Raw genomic sequence first — 16,505 nt, forward strand, 5'->3', positions numbered from 1 at the left:
TAAATTTAGATAAACACACTTAAATAATTATATATTTAATAACAACTAGATGATATAGCTAGAAACATATAATATAATATCAAAATTAACAATAAATTAGAGTATGAGCAATTGCTTATAACACTTGTTTACAACGAGGTAAGTAAGATGAGGAAGGCTAGGGTTTGAATCTGAATGGCTCCAAAAAATTTGATATGTTAGTGATGATGAGACCCTAGGCCAGGGAGCCGCCTCTAAAATATATGACACTATACTGATGATGGAGGGAACACGGATTTCTGTCCAAGAATATTTGAAATTGAATGAAGATAAGGACACCCAGAACAATGATCAAAGAGCAGGTAGAGACTGCTGCATGCATGTTATAATAATTTTCAATTAATCTTGGTAATCACAATACATATGTATCTAGATAAAGAAAATGACAAGGTTAATGCGTGAGCCATGACAAATCAGATTAGGATCTTAGTTTATATATAATAAAATTATAGAAAAAAAAGAAGAAAGTAGATATATAGAGTTTCTCAATACATGGGATACGTTTTTAAGAGAAAGCATTAATATTTTTGTGTATAAATATATATGTGGTTTAATTTATTTTTAATATGTATTTATATTTTTAACATATATTTTATATTGGTGGCTAATTTTGATGGCTGATTTTACTGTATATATAGCATTACTCTTTTTATATTTGCCTTGCATTTAAATTAATAAAAACTGTATGTTTTTTAAATTTTTTTCACTAAAAGTATTGACTTATTTCAAAATTATTATGAATTTTATGTCTTTTAAGAATAAGTTTTTTAGATAATTTATAAGTGTGAAATATTTTTTATTTTATAAAATAGTCCACTAAATTTTAATTATAATATGGTATCTTTTATTTTTCTATAAATATTTACGCTCTAAATCTCTAAATATTTTATAATTATGAAATATCTCTCACTTTATAAAGTAGTTTTTGAATTTAAGTTAAATACATTCGATCGCAATTCTAATAACAACTTTTATTCACATGCATATATAACTAATTGACTCATGAATAAAGGAAATTTAGGTTTATAAAAAAATATATCTTTCATCTCATCATAAAATTGAAAATTTAAGTCCACTCAATCTCAATTCTAATAAAAACCTTTATTCACTTATACAACATATGAACGAAGGGAATTTAGATTTGTGGAAGGAGCATTCATAGTTTTCGTTCAAACCATTAACAATGAGTTGATGAATGAGATTGATTTTACCTTTTTTTTTTGTTACCCACAGTATTCTTCAATCCGACAAGTTAAAAATTAATTCATCGCATATCTGAGCTCCATTTAAGGGTTTATCATTGGCCAATGAGTTGCTGCATACATAAGACAAGATTTGAACCCCCAACACTTTTTTAAGTAGACGAATGAACTGATTACTCGACCAACCTAAATTGATTATTTTACCTACCTTTAATTTGCTTAATTTTACCTACATATATATGTAGCATTATATTAGCATTCATACAGATATGGTTGAAACTCATATATTTAATTTAAGATTTCATATATTAAAATTGAGTGCTTTTAATTTATCCCAAAAACTAGTATAACGGATTATGAGTGAATTACATTTATAAATATTCTAGAGATCATTTTTTTAAGAGATGTAGAATTTTTTCATGTCCATAAATAAACACCTGAATTATAAAGTTTAATTGCTAGAATAATCATTCGTGAGTAGTCTGATTATATTAAATTTAATAGGTTTTGATTAAGGTAATAAACTGGTAGTTTTTACTTTGATTCATTAATCTAGTTTAAAATTATAATTCATTGAATTGTAAAACAAAACGCAAATGTGACTCGTAAAATATAAAAATTATGACAAAAAAGTTGATAGCAAAAATTAATTTTACAAATAATAAAATAAATCTTAAATAAATTAAATTATTTAAAAGACTATAACTAATATATATAATAACAAATTAAAAGTCATAACACAAATTCGTAACTCAACTCACAAATTAAAATATAAATTTACAATTTATAAATTTATACAACACTAAAATAAATTCAAATAGTAAATAAAAAAAAAGAATTATCATGCCACCAGCACCATATTTCTCTGTATTGCATACTTTAATGATATTATGTTAAAGCTAAATTAATAATAAAAATATTCATTTTGATCAATTAGACATTCTAATTGAAAAGATTTATTTTACGTATCTGATAATGGTATATTATAATTACGTGCACGCAGAGATACTATAATTCACATAAAACCAGATTTTAGATTGAACAATATAATCAACCTGCCATATAATCAGTAAGCTAATAAAGATAGATGATAGCAATTCAACCTATAATATAATCAATAATAAACAAACACAACAACAGATTAAACTAGCAGCAGTGAAGGAAAGAGAAAAGTAGTAGTGATTCAGACTCTAAAACTAGAGAGGCGAACCAGAAATAAAGAGACAAGTCATAGAGTCTCACAAGTCACAATCGCAAAATGATGCTTACGCAGTCCAACCATTACCAGTGCGATTCGACAACACCGACATCAAATCTCACGGTGAGTCAACGACACTCTAAATTGGAAATTTCGATCGCGCAGAATTCAAATTTCAGAAGGATAGAGAGTTAGAGTCAAAGGGAGAGAGAGACAGAGATTAAAACTTAAGAGAAGTGAAATTTTGAAATTTTCTCAATAGCAATAAACTGTAAAAATGAGAGAGGTTAAAAGATTAAAAAATTTATTGCTAGTTTGCTAGGACTTTTCTATTTTCTACGGTCTTCTATTTAGATTGAGCCATTAGGTTAAATTGAACTGCAATCAAGGCTAAGAAAAAAACTTTTTCAATCTAAAACGCAACATGACGGCAGAAGCAACAATTTAAGCAACTCTATGTTTTTACATGAAGAAACACAAACTCGTGCGTTTTCACGAGTTAAAACGCGATTCTAACTATCTTAATTTTAATACTATATTAAAATTAAAATTAAATTTTTGAAAAATAAAGTCCCTATTAAATTATAAAATCTAATCTAATCCAATCCAATATTATAAAATCACTTAACTAAAAATAAGCACGCTCAAAATAATTACTTGTAAATCTAAGGAGATGTATTATAAATGGATGATATTTATCATAAAATTATTTTTTTTAAAATTTAAGTTAATAAAAAAAAACATAATTGATTATCTTTTTAATATTTGTTTCAAATAAAAGAATTTATTTTAAATTTATTTAATTTTTTACACCATTTTTTTATTTATCTTATACTTTTTTAAAATTTATTAAAAATCGAACTCTAAATTTTTTAAACAAAAAAATTTAATATTATATTATAAAATTATTTTTTAAAATTTTAAATAAATAAAAATATATAACATAAATAATTATATCTTCCAACAATATCTTTTAATTTTTTAATTAATTTTTAAACTCAAGTTAGTCTCGTTTCATATAATTTTGAAAACATATATAGCTGAAATAATCCATGTGCAGAGCCCATCGTTGTGATCATATTAAATTTGAGCCGCCGTTCGTTCATTTCTACTGTAGCTACTTCATGTCTGTCTCGATTGTATCGAAAATCGTCAAATGTTGAGAGAATTGGTGAGTCAAAGCCTGAATCAGAATTTAGTCAATTTACTAAAAACAAAAACAACAATGCAACTAAGATTGGAGACCCCATTAAATCAAGCAACTTGCTTTTTGATACGATCTTGGGCTAATTTTAATGTTTTAGTAATTATTAGGACATCATAAAATCAACCACAAAAAATAAATTTTAATATAAAATATATATTAAAAAATAAAATATACATTAAAAATAAATTATAAAATATATAACTAATTTGTGACTAATTTTTAATATATAAATAACATTTTTAATATAATCCTTATTCAAGAAAATATTTATCTATCATTTGCGTGGTATATTAATTATTAGTGGATATATATTGTTTGAACGGTGAGATTGAATTATTACATGCATATTGTAAAGAGTTTATATTGGATTATTTATGTTTGAATTTATTTTTTATTAATTAAATTTCAATTCCATGTGCTTTTGATATATAGATAAAAGTAATTAATTTTTATATACATTATTTGTTCCAAAAGTTAATGTTATTTACATGGAAAAACTTAATGATAATGTAAATATAGAAGCTTACATTAATTATGAGTTTAATTTGATGAATTGAACGTGTAAATAATTTTACATAATTATTTAATTAAATTTATAAATTTAAAAATTAATTATTTTTAATAATATAACAAAAATGTAATTAAATATCTATAAATTTTTTTTACATATATAAAAATTGAATTCTTAATATATAACGCATAAAAATTAAAGTCTGTTATACTCTTTACACTTACAAATAGAAATGTCACCAAATATTTTTTTTTAAAATTTAAATTGATAAAAAGAACATATGAATAATTTATAGTTATATTTATGAGAGAAAGAAATAATGAGAAGTATAGAACTAATTTAAATTGATCTCATAATTAATTTACTAATTAAATGTTAAAAATTTAAATCATATTTTTTATATATAATAATTTATTAGCTAACAATAAATCTCTAAATAGAAGTTGCATTTGGAAAGAATTAATCCTTATTATGTAATGAGGAGCACAATCGTCAGACTTTATGTCATGCCCTATATCTTATTAAACTAAGCAATCCATATATCATCATATTGAAAAGTAAGGGAAGGGAAAAAAAAAGGAAATATCCATGACTCTAGTAATTTCGAGCGGCTAATTTTTTTTGTATATTAAAAAAATATTGGTGTAATATTCAATTAGTAGATTTTATAGTATTTTTTAAAATTGTGGAAGTAAAACAATATACTTTATTTATATTGTATATTTTAAATTAAAATATAATATACAAAAAGACGTATTGTCAGTATAAAGAGGACGTATTGTCCTATTCCTATAATTTTAAAAAACATCATCAAATCTAATGAGTGAATATTACACCAATATTTTTTTAATATACAAAAAAAATTAAAGTCATTCCCAGCAGGTTGCTTCCTCAATATTTCCATTTGATTATTAATTTGTTTAGTAAATGTAATTTAAAAATGAAAAGCAAGCAATGACATTACATGTTGAATCTAGCTTGACAACTATATATAAAAGCACCACATATATCATGAAATGCTCAAAGCAACACTAGTGTTCCTAACAAGAAAATTAATCTCTCTTTTGAAGTTGAAACATCGTAACTATCATTGTGTAACATCTGAAATCAATCGATGGGAAGGTCACCATGCTGTGATGAGAGTAGCGGTAATGTAAAGAAAGGGCCATGGACACCAGAAGAGGATGAGAAGCTGATTGATTACATAAAGAAACACGGTCATGGAAGTTGGAGAACTCTTTCAAAGCGTGCTGGTCTCAACAGATGCGGTAAGAGCTGCCGACTCAGGTGGGCTAACTACCTTCGTCCCGATATCAAGAGAGGCAAATTCACCCCAGACGAGGAGAGGATCATCGTCAACCTTCATTCTCTTCTTGGAAACAAGTCTGTGTATCACATTTATACTTCTTTTTCATTTCATTTCTTTAAGGTGAAAATTCATGTGCAGTTGATTTCACAAGAAGTTGATAATTGAGAGCCGTTAGATAAAAATTTAGTCAAATAATCTAACCGTTTTCAATTACCAACTTCACGTGAAGTCAACTGTACATGAGTTTCCACCTTTCTTTAAACTTTTGGAATGAGTGGTTTTAATCGAATTATTTCATTAATTATGTTTGTTATAGGTGGTCAAAGATTGCAAGCCATCTTCCGGGAAGAACTGATAATGAGATAAAGAATTTCTGGAACACTCACATAAGGAAGAAGCTTCTGCAGATGGGTATTGATCCAGACACACACAAGCCAAGGACTGATTTCAATCACCTCATCAATCTCACACACTTGCTTGCAGCAGCCATCTCCTCCAATTCAGGGAATCCTATGATGAATATGAACACTCCTACTTGGGGGAGAAACCCTAATATTGCTCTACAAGGAGATGTTACTTCTCAATTATCCCAACTACATCTGTTGCAAAATCTGTTGCAAATTATGAACAGCAACACATTTGTTAATCTGGGGAATAACCCTAATTTCCCCTTAGGAAACCCCAGCTTCAATAATTCTTATCTTAACGGGTCAAACATCCTTCAAACTGTAGAACCTTTTGCTGGATTGAAAAGTGAAGAATATGGATCACAATCAAACCCTACTACTGGTCTATTATCTCAATCAGACTACAGTAGTGACTTCTTTCAACATGGATTGTCAACAAATACACAAGAGCTTGAATGCTATAACAAACTCAGCAACACTACTAATCAAGCAGAGATTAATCCACTGTTTCCTGCATTAGTAGCATCCTCTCCAGTAATTACTGATGGAACCTGCAGCAGCTTCAACCAGATGGAGAATAAGAATAGTAGCTGTTGCAACACAGCTCCAACATCCACAGCACAGTCACCTAATAATAATTCCAACACAATCTTTGATGATTTGGAGAAGCTCCTTCAGGATGATGAAACATCTGCCTCCTACTGGAAAGATATTCTAGAGTATGCCCTTGTTCTTGTTATCTGATTATATTGCTCTAGATTCTAGGTGCATGCATTACTACACGCTGAAAACTCAGGTGCAGTTAACTTTACGTGAAGTTGATAGTTAAAAATCGTTAGATAATAATTAAGTCAAACCTATCAATTCATTTAACGACTATCAATTATCAACTTCACGTCAAGTTAACTTCTTTCTTCCACCTTACTAGATTCCACCTTACTAGATTCTTATGCATAACCATATGGTACTTACGGTGCAGTTTCACCAAAACATGCAAGTGTTTGATTGGCTATTGCCTGTAGCATAATGTAAACATACTATAATCGTTCCAATTTCTGTTTAATTTTATTTTTTATTTTTTTTTATAGAGGCTCTTTTAGATAATAATCTGATATATATTTTCTTGTTATTTTTCAGCTTGACATCAATATGTGCCTCAGAGAATTCGTGGTAGATGGAAGGAATCATCATTCAGTCTCAGAAAAATCAATTTACAATTTTGAAAAAAAAATTATGCATATATAATTTATTTATTCATTCATTATTTTTTTATTCCAAATAATTGTAGTTTGTGTGCACAAAACCAAGAAAAATACACATGCATATTTGGCAAATTGTAATCCTTAGAAATACTTGTAATTTAATATATATTTGATTGGTTCTTTTGATTCTCCTTTAATTAATTCCAAAAAAAATAGTTACATATATATTATTCATAATTCTGAAATCTAAGAATTATTTATTTATTTATTTCAATTATAATATTCTCTGAATTAATACTCAAAATGTTTCATGAAATTTGAAAACAGATTCATTTTAATCCCTAAAATTTCAATTAGTTCAATTTGAGTCTCCAAATTTAAATAAGTGACTCACGTTAGTTTTTAATCTCGTTAACAGCACGCTTATTTAGAACGTTAAGTGAGTCACTTATTTAAATTTAGAGATTCAAATTGAGTCAATTGAAATTTTAATAGTCAAATTGAATCTGTCTCCAAATTTCAAAAATCATTTTAAGTATTAATTCAATATCCTATCTAATCTTGTAACAAACCCAAAATCGTTTTAGATGCTAAGCTAAGTCCTAATAACGGGGATAGGCATACATAGTCAATAAATCTATGAAGCTTATAATTAAGCCTTTGACTTTTTGAATAATGTTTAAGTCAACCAAGTGACTACTATTTCTCGCCGGCTAAAGAAATTTCTATCTAATAAGTATCACATCAAATTATATGAACGTAGAAGATTAGAGTAGATGACAAAAATTACAATTGTCGTTGAAACTAATTAGGTCAGATTATTGTTTACGTTTTGCACAAGATAGATATAATGAACACGGCGCCACACATATATATCTATTATTGCAACTGCTCCTTTGTTTTCAGGTTCACTAAAGGTGCTGCTTCAATTCGATGATATATAATGTTTTAGGTACATAACACGATGCAACTTGTGATTAATCAATGACACAGCAGCAGTCATTCATAATTTCTAGAATAATCATCACTTATTTTATCAACCACATGAATTTTACATATAAATTTTTCTTTTATTAAAATTAAAATTGAATATGTTTAATTCGACTCTAGAAACAACCTAAAAATTAATTCATCATAAATTCTGATATAATATCAGAATTGAGATTAAGTGAGCTTAATTTTATCTCAAAAACAAATTTATTAGGTGAGTGATGTCTCAGCTCACACTTATAAATATTTTAGAGATTTTATCCTTAAAAAGATATGAAACTTATAAATTATAATACAATTTTACATTTAAAAATGACCATTTAGAATATGAATGTTTGTAAGTAATTCTAATATCATATTAGAATTAAAATTGAATGGTCTAACTCAATACTAAAATTAACTCATGAACTGAGAAATATTTCATATTTATATGCTTTCTAGAAATTTTATTTTTAAAATATGAGAGTTATAATATCTTTCTTTTTAAAGTTTACACTTTAGATAATTAAAATTCTAATATCATATTATAAAATCACCATAAAACTTAAAATAATAAAAAGACACATACATAAATAATCATATGTAACAATAATCTTAGGATGATGGATAATTGACACAATAAAATAAAGAACTTAATTTTGATAATATAAGTAGAGATTGAGAAATATGGCTGCCTTAGAGTTTATTAATTATTTTTTTAACAATATGAAATCATTTTTCAGCTATTGCCAAAAAAAAAAAAAAAAACAAATTTAGTTTGTTGCAGTCATATTATCAGATCTACACTTAGATTTTGTACAGCGTCATATCAATTTATTATGCGCAAAAATAATCTACTATTTAGTTTCAATTACGTAGTTATTATCTCTTTCTTAATCTCTCCACTAATCAACTTTCGGTTTTAATTTCATGGATATGACATGTATGTGAGACATGGGATTTCTTGTTAGAATCATCTAGCTGGACGATATATATCAAGTCACGATTATTCTAGAAATTATAGCTTTAGAGGGGACCATATATAACTGATGTTGTGTTCTTGATCATCACAAGTTGCATCCTAATAATTAACATTGACACATCGAAGCTAAGCACCCACCTTTATTTTTAGCTTAAAAACAAACGGGTGGTTAAAATAATATCGATATAATTTAAGCTAAGTAACATTTTATGCATATAACTTTTTCACAAAATTTACCATTATGATAAATTTATATCTTTATCTTTATATGCAATAAAAATAGTTTATCATATTATGGCGGTTTTAAACCCACTAAACTGTAAAAAAAAAAAAGAAAAAAACGCCACAATTTTTCTTATAATGGGCTTTGACTAAAAAATCAGTTAACAACAGAGCCAATGAGAATAGCTCACATAACAAACCCGGCTTCCACAAAGGAAAAGACAAGCTAACTAATAACTCATATATAATCACTAAGTGATCTTAAACTAACTGATCCTGTATTAATCATTACGGTTTCCTTTATATCTTTAACAACCCCCCAAAATTAGGTGGGATTGTCATTTGTCACCCACTCTGAATTTATTCCTAAATTTTTCAAATAGTCGAATTAATATGGATTTTGTGGGAATATCACACCATTTTAAATGCAGTTTTGTGTGAAAATAGCGACCAATTATGTGCTAGATTTCTTTATTCCACGGTAATATTGATATTTTTTATTTATGTTTGACGATAATAGTGAAGAACAATATATGACCATAATTTTAAAAGTTTTTAATGGTTTTTTTTATAGTGAATATAGTACAATTTCTTTTTATTTTTCATTTCTCTAAAAATAATAAAGATTTGTATTTGCTGTGAAGAATTGGATTAACAACCAGAAGACAGACACTTTAATTGTTACAATAAATAATTGGTGACAATATTTGAAGCATTTTGAATTTCTTAAGTAGTTGTTGTAATATTATAAGTTTTGTTTGTGTGGAAGCCAAAACTTTACGTTAAACTTATTATGTGTTACTTTTACTTCTTACGACATACACTTTTAGAACACTAGATTATTATTCTCTAAGTACACACAATAGCTAAATCACTCACTCAATCTTTATTTGTAAAATCCAAAAACCTATACTTATTCCATTTCAAAAACATTAAATCTAGTTGTTGTTATATATTATATAAGTTTTGTTGTAATGAACCTAAGGATTTTCTTGATGACTGTCTTTCAGTTTGGTGTCTTGGACAATGCATAAATTTTGAAACCTTATTCACTGAATTATGTAGATACATTTCATTATATAATTTGTATTGTCTCATATAAATTATGTAGATATATATTTATTTACTCAGTACAAAACGCACCTGATCCTACTATTTTTTTTAGATAAAATATTCGCATTTAAAATTCAAATTATAAACAATTCTAAAACATGAATCAAACTTGAAATAAACAAAGCTATTCAAAGCAACTTATATCAAATTCCCAAACATGAATTAAACTTGACATTTTTAATTATTAAAAAAATACTCCAACTTATAAATAATAAGGAGAAGATCTCAATTTATAATCTAACATATTCACGTTTATCATCAAACTCCAAAACATAATCAGCCTAGGTCTGCAATAATTGTAATTTAACATACTCATAGTTATAATAATGCAACTCTAAAATCTAATCAAATTAGATTAACATTTAATTAACAATTATAATATCTAGGCATATTACTGTAGTTTTTCAAGTTTCAACGGCAGATTCAGATTTTGTCATCTTATCCGGATTTGTTGAATTATATGGTAGCTATCATTGTTGTGGTGGATATAGTTATTAGAAAATTTTGACAACACTTAGAAAGTATAATTAAAATTTAATCTTTCGTTAATTTTTTTTAAGAATTTATTATTTAAAAAATAAAAAAATTATTTTTTTCTCTCTAAAAATTGAATAAAAAACAATATTTAAAGAATATCTAGTAACACTATTTTAATTAACTATGCCTATCCACTTAGAGAGAGAATCTAAGTCGATAGATTTTGGATTTGTCACACAATCAATAGCAGCCAAAGCAGTTTTGCATGCTTGACTCGTAAATAATACTGAAAGCATCCAAGATTCAAAGAGATACGTTGAAAGAAATAATCCTTAGAATTTTGAATAATTATATATAAACACAAAAGTAGATATGATTTATTTGGAAGAGGAGAATAAAAAAAATAGCATATATATATAGTACAAGTTTGTCTAAGAACATTATTATCAAACCAGACAAATAATATACCACTCCCCATGTAAATAAATATGCATGTTGTGTATGTCTCTACTCTTGGTTTTGTACAGAAACTACAATTATTTGGACCTGCCATAAATTTAAAAATAACTCTTAAGGGAAAAAAAAAAAGAATGAATAGAATGTATAGAATTTATTTCTTCATTATACGCGAGTGGTATTGTGATCCGTAAATTGATTGTATTGAAAGTGAATCCATGATTCGATATCTTCTCTTCTACCATGAATTTGTTGATGCAGATGTATATGTAGATGTGAAGCTGCACAGTAACAAGGAAAATATCAGGTTATCTGAAGAAAGAATAAAAAATACAGAAATCAGAACTAAGTTAAAAAAAAATAAAACCATAAATATATTTGTTTTGTATTATTGTTGTATATTTAATGGACCAATATTAAATTTGGCATAACCCCCTTCTTTTTCAACAGGATAAGGATGAAAGTAGAGTAGACATAGGACATAAAATATGTTACTCAAATATTTTTCTAAAAATAAATAATATTATATATATCATTTTATGCACATATTTTTTTAAAATATCTTTTATCTTTAGTATTATAAGTAGTAATTAATAAAAATGAAAAAAGAAGGAAAAAAATATCTTTATACTATAAAAAAAAATGTACAAGAGGAATATTCATGAAAAATAATATAAGCATCATTTATAAAAAAAAATGCATGAAATGGTTTTAGTGAAGGTGAAAACTTAGGTGCAGTCGACTTTATGTGAAGTTGATAATTGAGAGCTGTTAGATGATTTGACTAATTTGACTAAATTTTCACGTGAAGTCAATTGTACCTGACTTTTCACCTTTAATGAAACATCACCGTACCATATATATGTATGAAGAAGAAAAGATAGAATATGATAACAAGGAACAAAGGCTTACTTTAGAATATCTTTCCAGTAGGAATCAGATGTTTGATCATCCTGAAGGAGCATCTCTAAATCATCAAAGATTGTGCTGGAATTATTGGGTGATTGTGTTGTGGATGTTGGAGCTGTGTTGCAACAGCTACTATTATTATTATTCTCCATCTGGTTGAAGCTGCTGCAGGTTCCATCACTGACTACTGGAGAGGATGCTACTAATGCTGGCAACAATGGATTTTCTTCTTCATTTCCTTGTGATGAAATCTCTTGCGTGTTATTAACTGCACCACCACCGTGTTGATGAGAGAATAGGGCGGCAGGGTTGTTTGCATGTCCTTCACTTTTCAATCCAACAGCTTGGAGTGTGTTTGATTCATTGAGATATGAATTATCGAAGGAAGGATTATAATTAGGGTTACTACTCCCCATGTTAACAAATGTGTTGCTGTTCATAATTTGCAACAGATTTTGCAACAGATGTAGTTGGGATAATTGAGAAGTAACATCTCCTTGTAGAGCAATATTAGGGTTTCTCCCCCAAGTAGGAGTGTTCATATTCATCATAGGATTCCCTGAATTGGAGGAGATGGCTGCTGCAAGCAAGTGTGTGAGATTGATGAGGTGATTGAAATCAGTCCTTGGCTTGTGTGTGTCTGGATCAATACCCATCTGCAGAAGCTTCTTCCTTATGTGAGTGTTCCAGAAATTCTTTATCTCATTATCAGTTCTTCCCGGAAGATGGCTTGCAATCTTTGACCACCTATAACAAACATAATTAATGAAATAATTCGATTAAAACCACTCATTCCAAAAGTTTAAAGAAAGGTGGAAACTCATGTACAGTTGACTTCACGTGAAGTTGGTAATTGAAAACGGTTAGATTATTTGACTAAATTTTTATCTAACGGCTCTCAATTATCAACTTCTTGTGAAATCAACTGCACATGAATTTTCACCTTAAAGAAATGAAATGAAAAAGAAGTATAAATGTGATACACAGACTTGTTTCCAAGAAGAGAATGAAGGTTGACGATGATCCTCTCCTCGTCTGGGGTGAATTTGCCTCTCTTGATATCGGGACGAAGGTAGTTAGCCCACCTGAGTCGGCAGCTCTTACCGCATCTGTTGAGACCAGCACGCTTTGAAAGAGTTCTCCAACTTCCATGACCGTGTTTCTTTATGTAATCAATCAGCTTCTCATCCTCTTCTGGTGTCCATGGCCCTTTCTTTACATTACCGCTACTCTCATCACAGCATGGTGACCTTCCCATCGATTGATTTCAGATGTTACACAATAATGGTTATGATGTTTCAACTCCAAAAGAGAGATTAATTTTCTTGTTAGGAACACTAGTGTTGCTTTGAGCATTTCATGATATATGTGGTGCTTTTATATATAGTTGTCAACATTCAACCTGTAATGCCATTGCTTGCTTTTCATTTTTAAATTACATTTAATAAACAAACTAATGTTTTTATCCGTAATAATGATAGAAATATAGAATTTTTAAAACTACGTTAACTTTATTTTAACATTATAGATTATTATGACATAAAAATTTATATAATCAAATTATTTTTATAATAAGATTATAAGAAACAAAAGTCTCATCTACTAAAAAGATAAGAATTTTTGTAAATAAAAAAAATTAAATAATAAATCTTTTAATTATTATTTTTATGTGAAATAATTTATTTTTTTTATTATAATTAATTTTAATATTTATTATCTAAAACTTAAAAGAATTTAGTGTATATACTTTTATATTTGATTAGCTATTAAATCTGTTGTACAAATAAAAATAATTAATTTTTACTCTTTTTATTTAAAAATAATATTTTTTTATCTATATAAAAATATAATTAGATATTAATATAAAAAAATTATATTGATAATTATAAAAATAACTCAATTTTTTTTTAAAAAATAATTGAATCTTGATTCTAATTTAATCACAATATTAGTATTATCTTCGAGTTATATGAAATAAATATTTAGAAGAAAAAGAAGTAAAAATATAGATTAAAAAAATAAGTGGTGAAAATTTGAAATTTAATAAAAAATAAAAAAATATGCATATAATAATAATAATATTTTTATATAAATAATATTACAAAATTATTTTTTAATAATATTTAATTATAAATTCAATATATTTTTTATAATTTATGAATTTATTTAAATTATGTTATTTTATTAATTTTATTTTTTGTAGAATAAAAAGATAGAGACAAAGATGAAGAAGGAGAGAGAGTTTGTTAATTTTAGAGAGAAAAATTTTATTTTAATTGTAACGAAAGAATATTTCATGACATGTTAGTTTGTCAAATTAGTAATATAAATTCTTTTTGTTAATATAGCTATTTAATTTTAATTTTAATTACAATTAAAGAATATTATATTATATATTTTGATTGTCAAATTTATAATTAATTATTGATAATAATATATAAAAAAATGGATAAAAGAATCAGAGAAATAGAGAAATAGAAAAAGAAAAATAGAAAAAAATGGCTCTTTAATTTTAGAAAAAAAATTTATTTTAATTATAATAAAAAAATATGTGACATATTTTAATTAATTATAAAATTAATAATAAATAATAGATTAATAATCAAATGAAAACATGAAGGAAGCAACCTGCATGCTGGGAATTACTACTAGATTCATGGAAATTATATATATATATGGGTTGCTTATTAGTTTAATAAGGTCTAGGGCATGATATAAAATCTGTGCTTCTCATTATTTCTTTTTGTCACAAATATAATTATTTATTTATTTTTTTATTAGTTTAAATTTTTTAAAAAATTAATTGAACAACAGATAAATTAAAATATATGTTGAAATATAAATACATATTAAAAATAAATTAAACAACAGATATTTATATACAAATATATTAGTAGCTGATTTTAATAACTAATTTTAATATACAAATAATATTTTTGTATTTTAAATAATTTAATAATTTTTAAATTTTGTTTTTCAGATTTTTCACCATCATTTTTTGTTCATGCATAATAAACAAAACTCAGATTTTTTAAGTGTGACCTATTTCAAGGCGCGACCTTCTTCTTTCTATGGATGAAATTTCTTCCGAAATTTAATTTCTTATTTGGATGATGCTTATTTGCCTAGGCTTGATGCATACATTTCATTCATTAATTACCCTAAACTATTAACTAGCAGCTAGCTAGGATGCTTCTGGTTTTGTTGTCATGGCTCTAACGCATATATAATTAATTTGAGTTGATGCTTCTCTCATCAATGTGGTCATTAACTTTGTCATTTTCTTCTTGTTTGCAAATTTCGATTTATATATTATCTGAAGACATGCATGGTTGTATGTAGCAGCCTGGCCCTGGCCTTTACCTGCTCATTGATCAATGTTCTCGGTGTCCTTTATTGTGGAGTTGATCACCTTTTTTCATTCAATTTCAAATACATGCCGTGTTTCTTTCACATAATTTGGTTGATTATGTGTTGTGGCTGGTCAAATAATTTGAATTACTAGTAAACTGTATTATTATTGGTGAAATGATAGTAATAACACATGTATGATTATATCTTTAATAAGTTTTTTTATATAAAATTTTATTTTAGATTTATATAAATTATTTTAAATATTTTTTTTATTTGCTTATATTAAAAAAATTTTATTTTACTTAAAATCTACATTCTATAAGTTAAGGGTCAAACTTTACACATTTAAATTTTAGAAGTTTTAATATTATGTTATGCATGTCATGATATTATTTCTTTCAAAAATTTAAATTATAGAAAAAAAATACCTAAATAATTATATATCTCTAATAATTAAGAAATAGAAAGTGTACTAATGTAATTTGATAATAAGTTCAATTAAAGAGATTTTTCAGGTAATATCACTCATTTTTTAAATCTTTTATATTAAAATTTTAATTTTAAATCTTAAATCTTAATTAATCTTAAACCTTAAATTTTAAAAAATTAAAAAAATCATTTTAAAATAAAAAATTAATTAATATTAACTAATTAAAATTTAATTTTCTATCCTTATTAAAAAAAATAAATATCTTCCCTGAAAGATTTTGTACCTACTTTATTTGAATCTCCTAAGCCATTATAAAAAAATAAATATAGAAAATTAACTTTTAATTGATCATCCTAAGTTCAAACCAAGACTTCTGGTTAAGCGGATCAAAATACCTAGCTACTACTAAATATAAGATTATTAGCTAAACGGCATTTTAAGGCCATATGAATTAATTTGAGAGTTTAGTATCTATTAATCTATATGTAATTCTTTCAATTGCAAATATACCTTTAAAT

General features: G+C 26.2%; 2 protein-coding genes across 2 annotated transcripts; one reads left to right on the forward strand and one right to left on the reverse strand.

The window, feature by feature from the left end:
- The first annotated feature begins 5,168 nt into the window (after positions 1-5,168).
- LOC112800032 (transcription factor MYB39-like) lies at positions 5,169-7,288 on the forward strand. The gene is made up of 3 exons (XM_025842068.3): positions 5,169-5,540; positions 5,783-6,592; positions 7,011-7,288. Exons 1-3 carry the CDS (start codon positions 5,272-5,274, stop codon positions 7,045-7,047), a joined length of 1,116 nt encoding a protein of 371 aa, XP_025697853.1. The 5' UTR covers positions 5,169-5,271; the 3' UTR covers positions 7,048-7,288.
- Positions 7,289-11,233: 3,945 nt separating this feature from the next.
- On the reverse strand, positions 11,234-13,565 carry LOC112800033 (transcription factor MYB53-like). The gene is made up of 3 exons (XM_025842069.3): positions 13,193-13,565; positions 12,207-12,950; positions 11,234-11,575 (listed from the first exon to the last, which is right to left on the reverse strand). Exons 1-3 carry the CDS (start codon positions 13,459-13,461, stop codon positions 11,533-11,535), a joined length of 1,056 nt encoding a protein of 351 aa, XP_025697854.1. The 5' UTR covers positions 13,462-13,565; the 3' UTR covers positions 11,234-11,532.
- Between the last annotated feature and the right edge of the window lie 2,940 nt (positions 13,566-16,505).

This window comes from Arachis hypogaea, chromosome 5, assembly GCF_003086295.3.
Source record: "Arachis hypogaea cultivar Tifrunner chromosome 5, arahy.Tifrunner.gnm2.J5K5, whole genome shotgun sequence".
In the NCBI taxonomy this organism is placed as follows: Eukaryota; Viridiplantae; Streptophyta; class Magnoliopsida; order Fabales; family Fabaceae; genus Arachis; species Arachis hypogaea.

Coding starts and splice junctions, on each gene's coding strand:
- LOC112800032 (XM_025842068.3), top strand. CDS start 5,272: ATGGGAAGGTCACCATGCTGTGATGAGAGTAGCGGTAATGTAAAGAAA. Junction 5,541..5,782: donor CATTCTCTTCTTGGAAACAA/GTCTGTGTATCA, acceptor TGTTTGTTATAG/GTGGTCAAAGATTGCAAGCC. Junction 6,593..7,010: donor TACTGGAAAGATATTCTAGA/GTATGCCCTTGT, acceptor GTTATTTTTCAG/CTTGACATCAATATGTGCCT.
- LOC112800033 (XM_025842069.3), bottom strand. CDS start 13,461: ATGGGAAGGTCACCATGCTGTGATGAGAGTAGCGGTAATGTAAAGAAA. Junction 12,951..13,192: donor CATTCTCTTCTTGGAAACAA/GTCTGTGTATCA, acceptor TGTTTGTTATAG/GTGGTCAAAGATTGCAAGCC. Junction 11,576..12,206: donor TACTGGAAAGATATTCTAAA/GTAAGCCTTTGT, acceptor GTTACTGTGCAG/CTTCACATCTACATATACAT.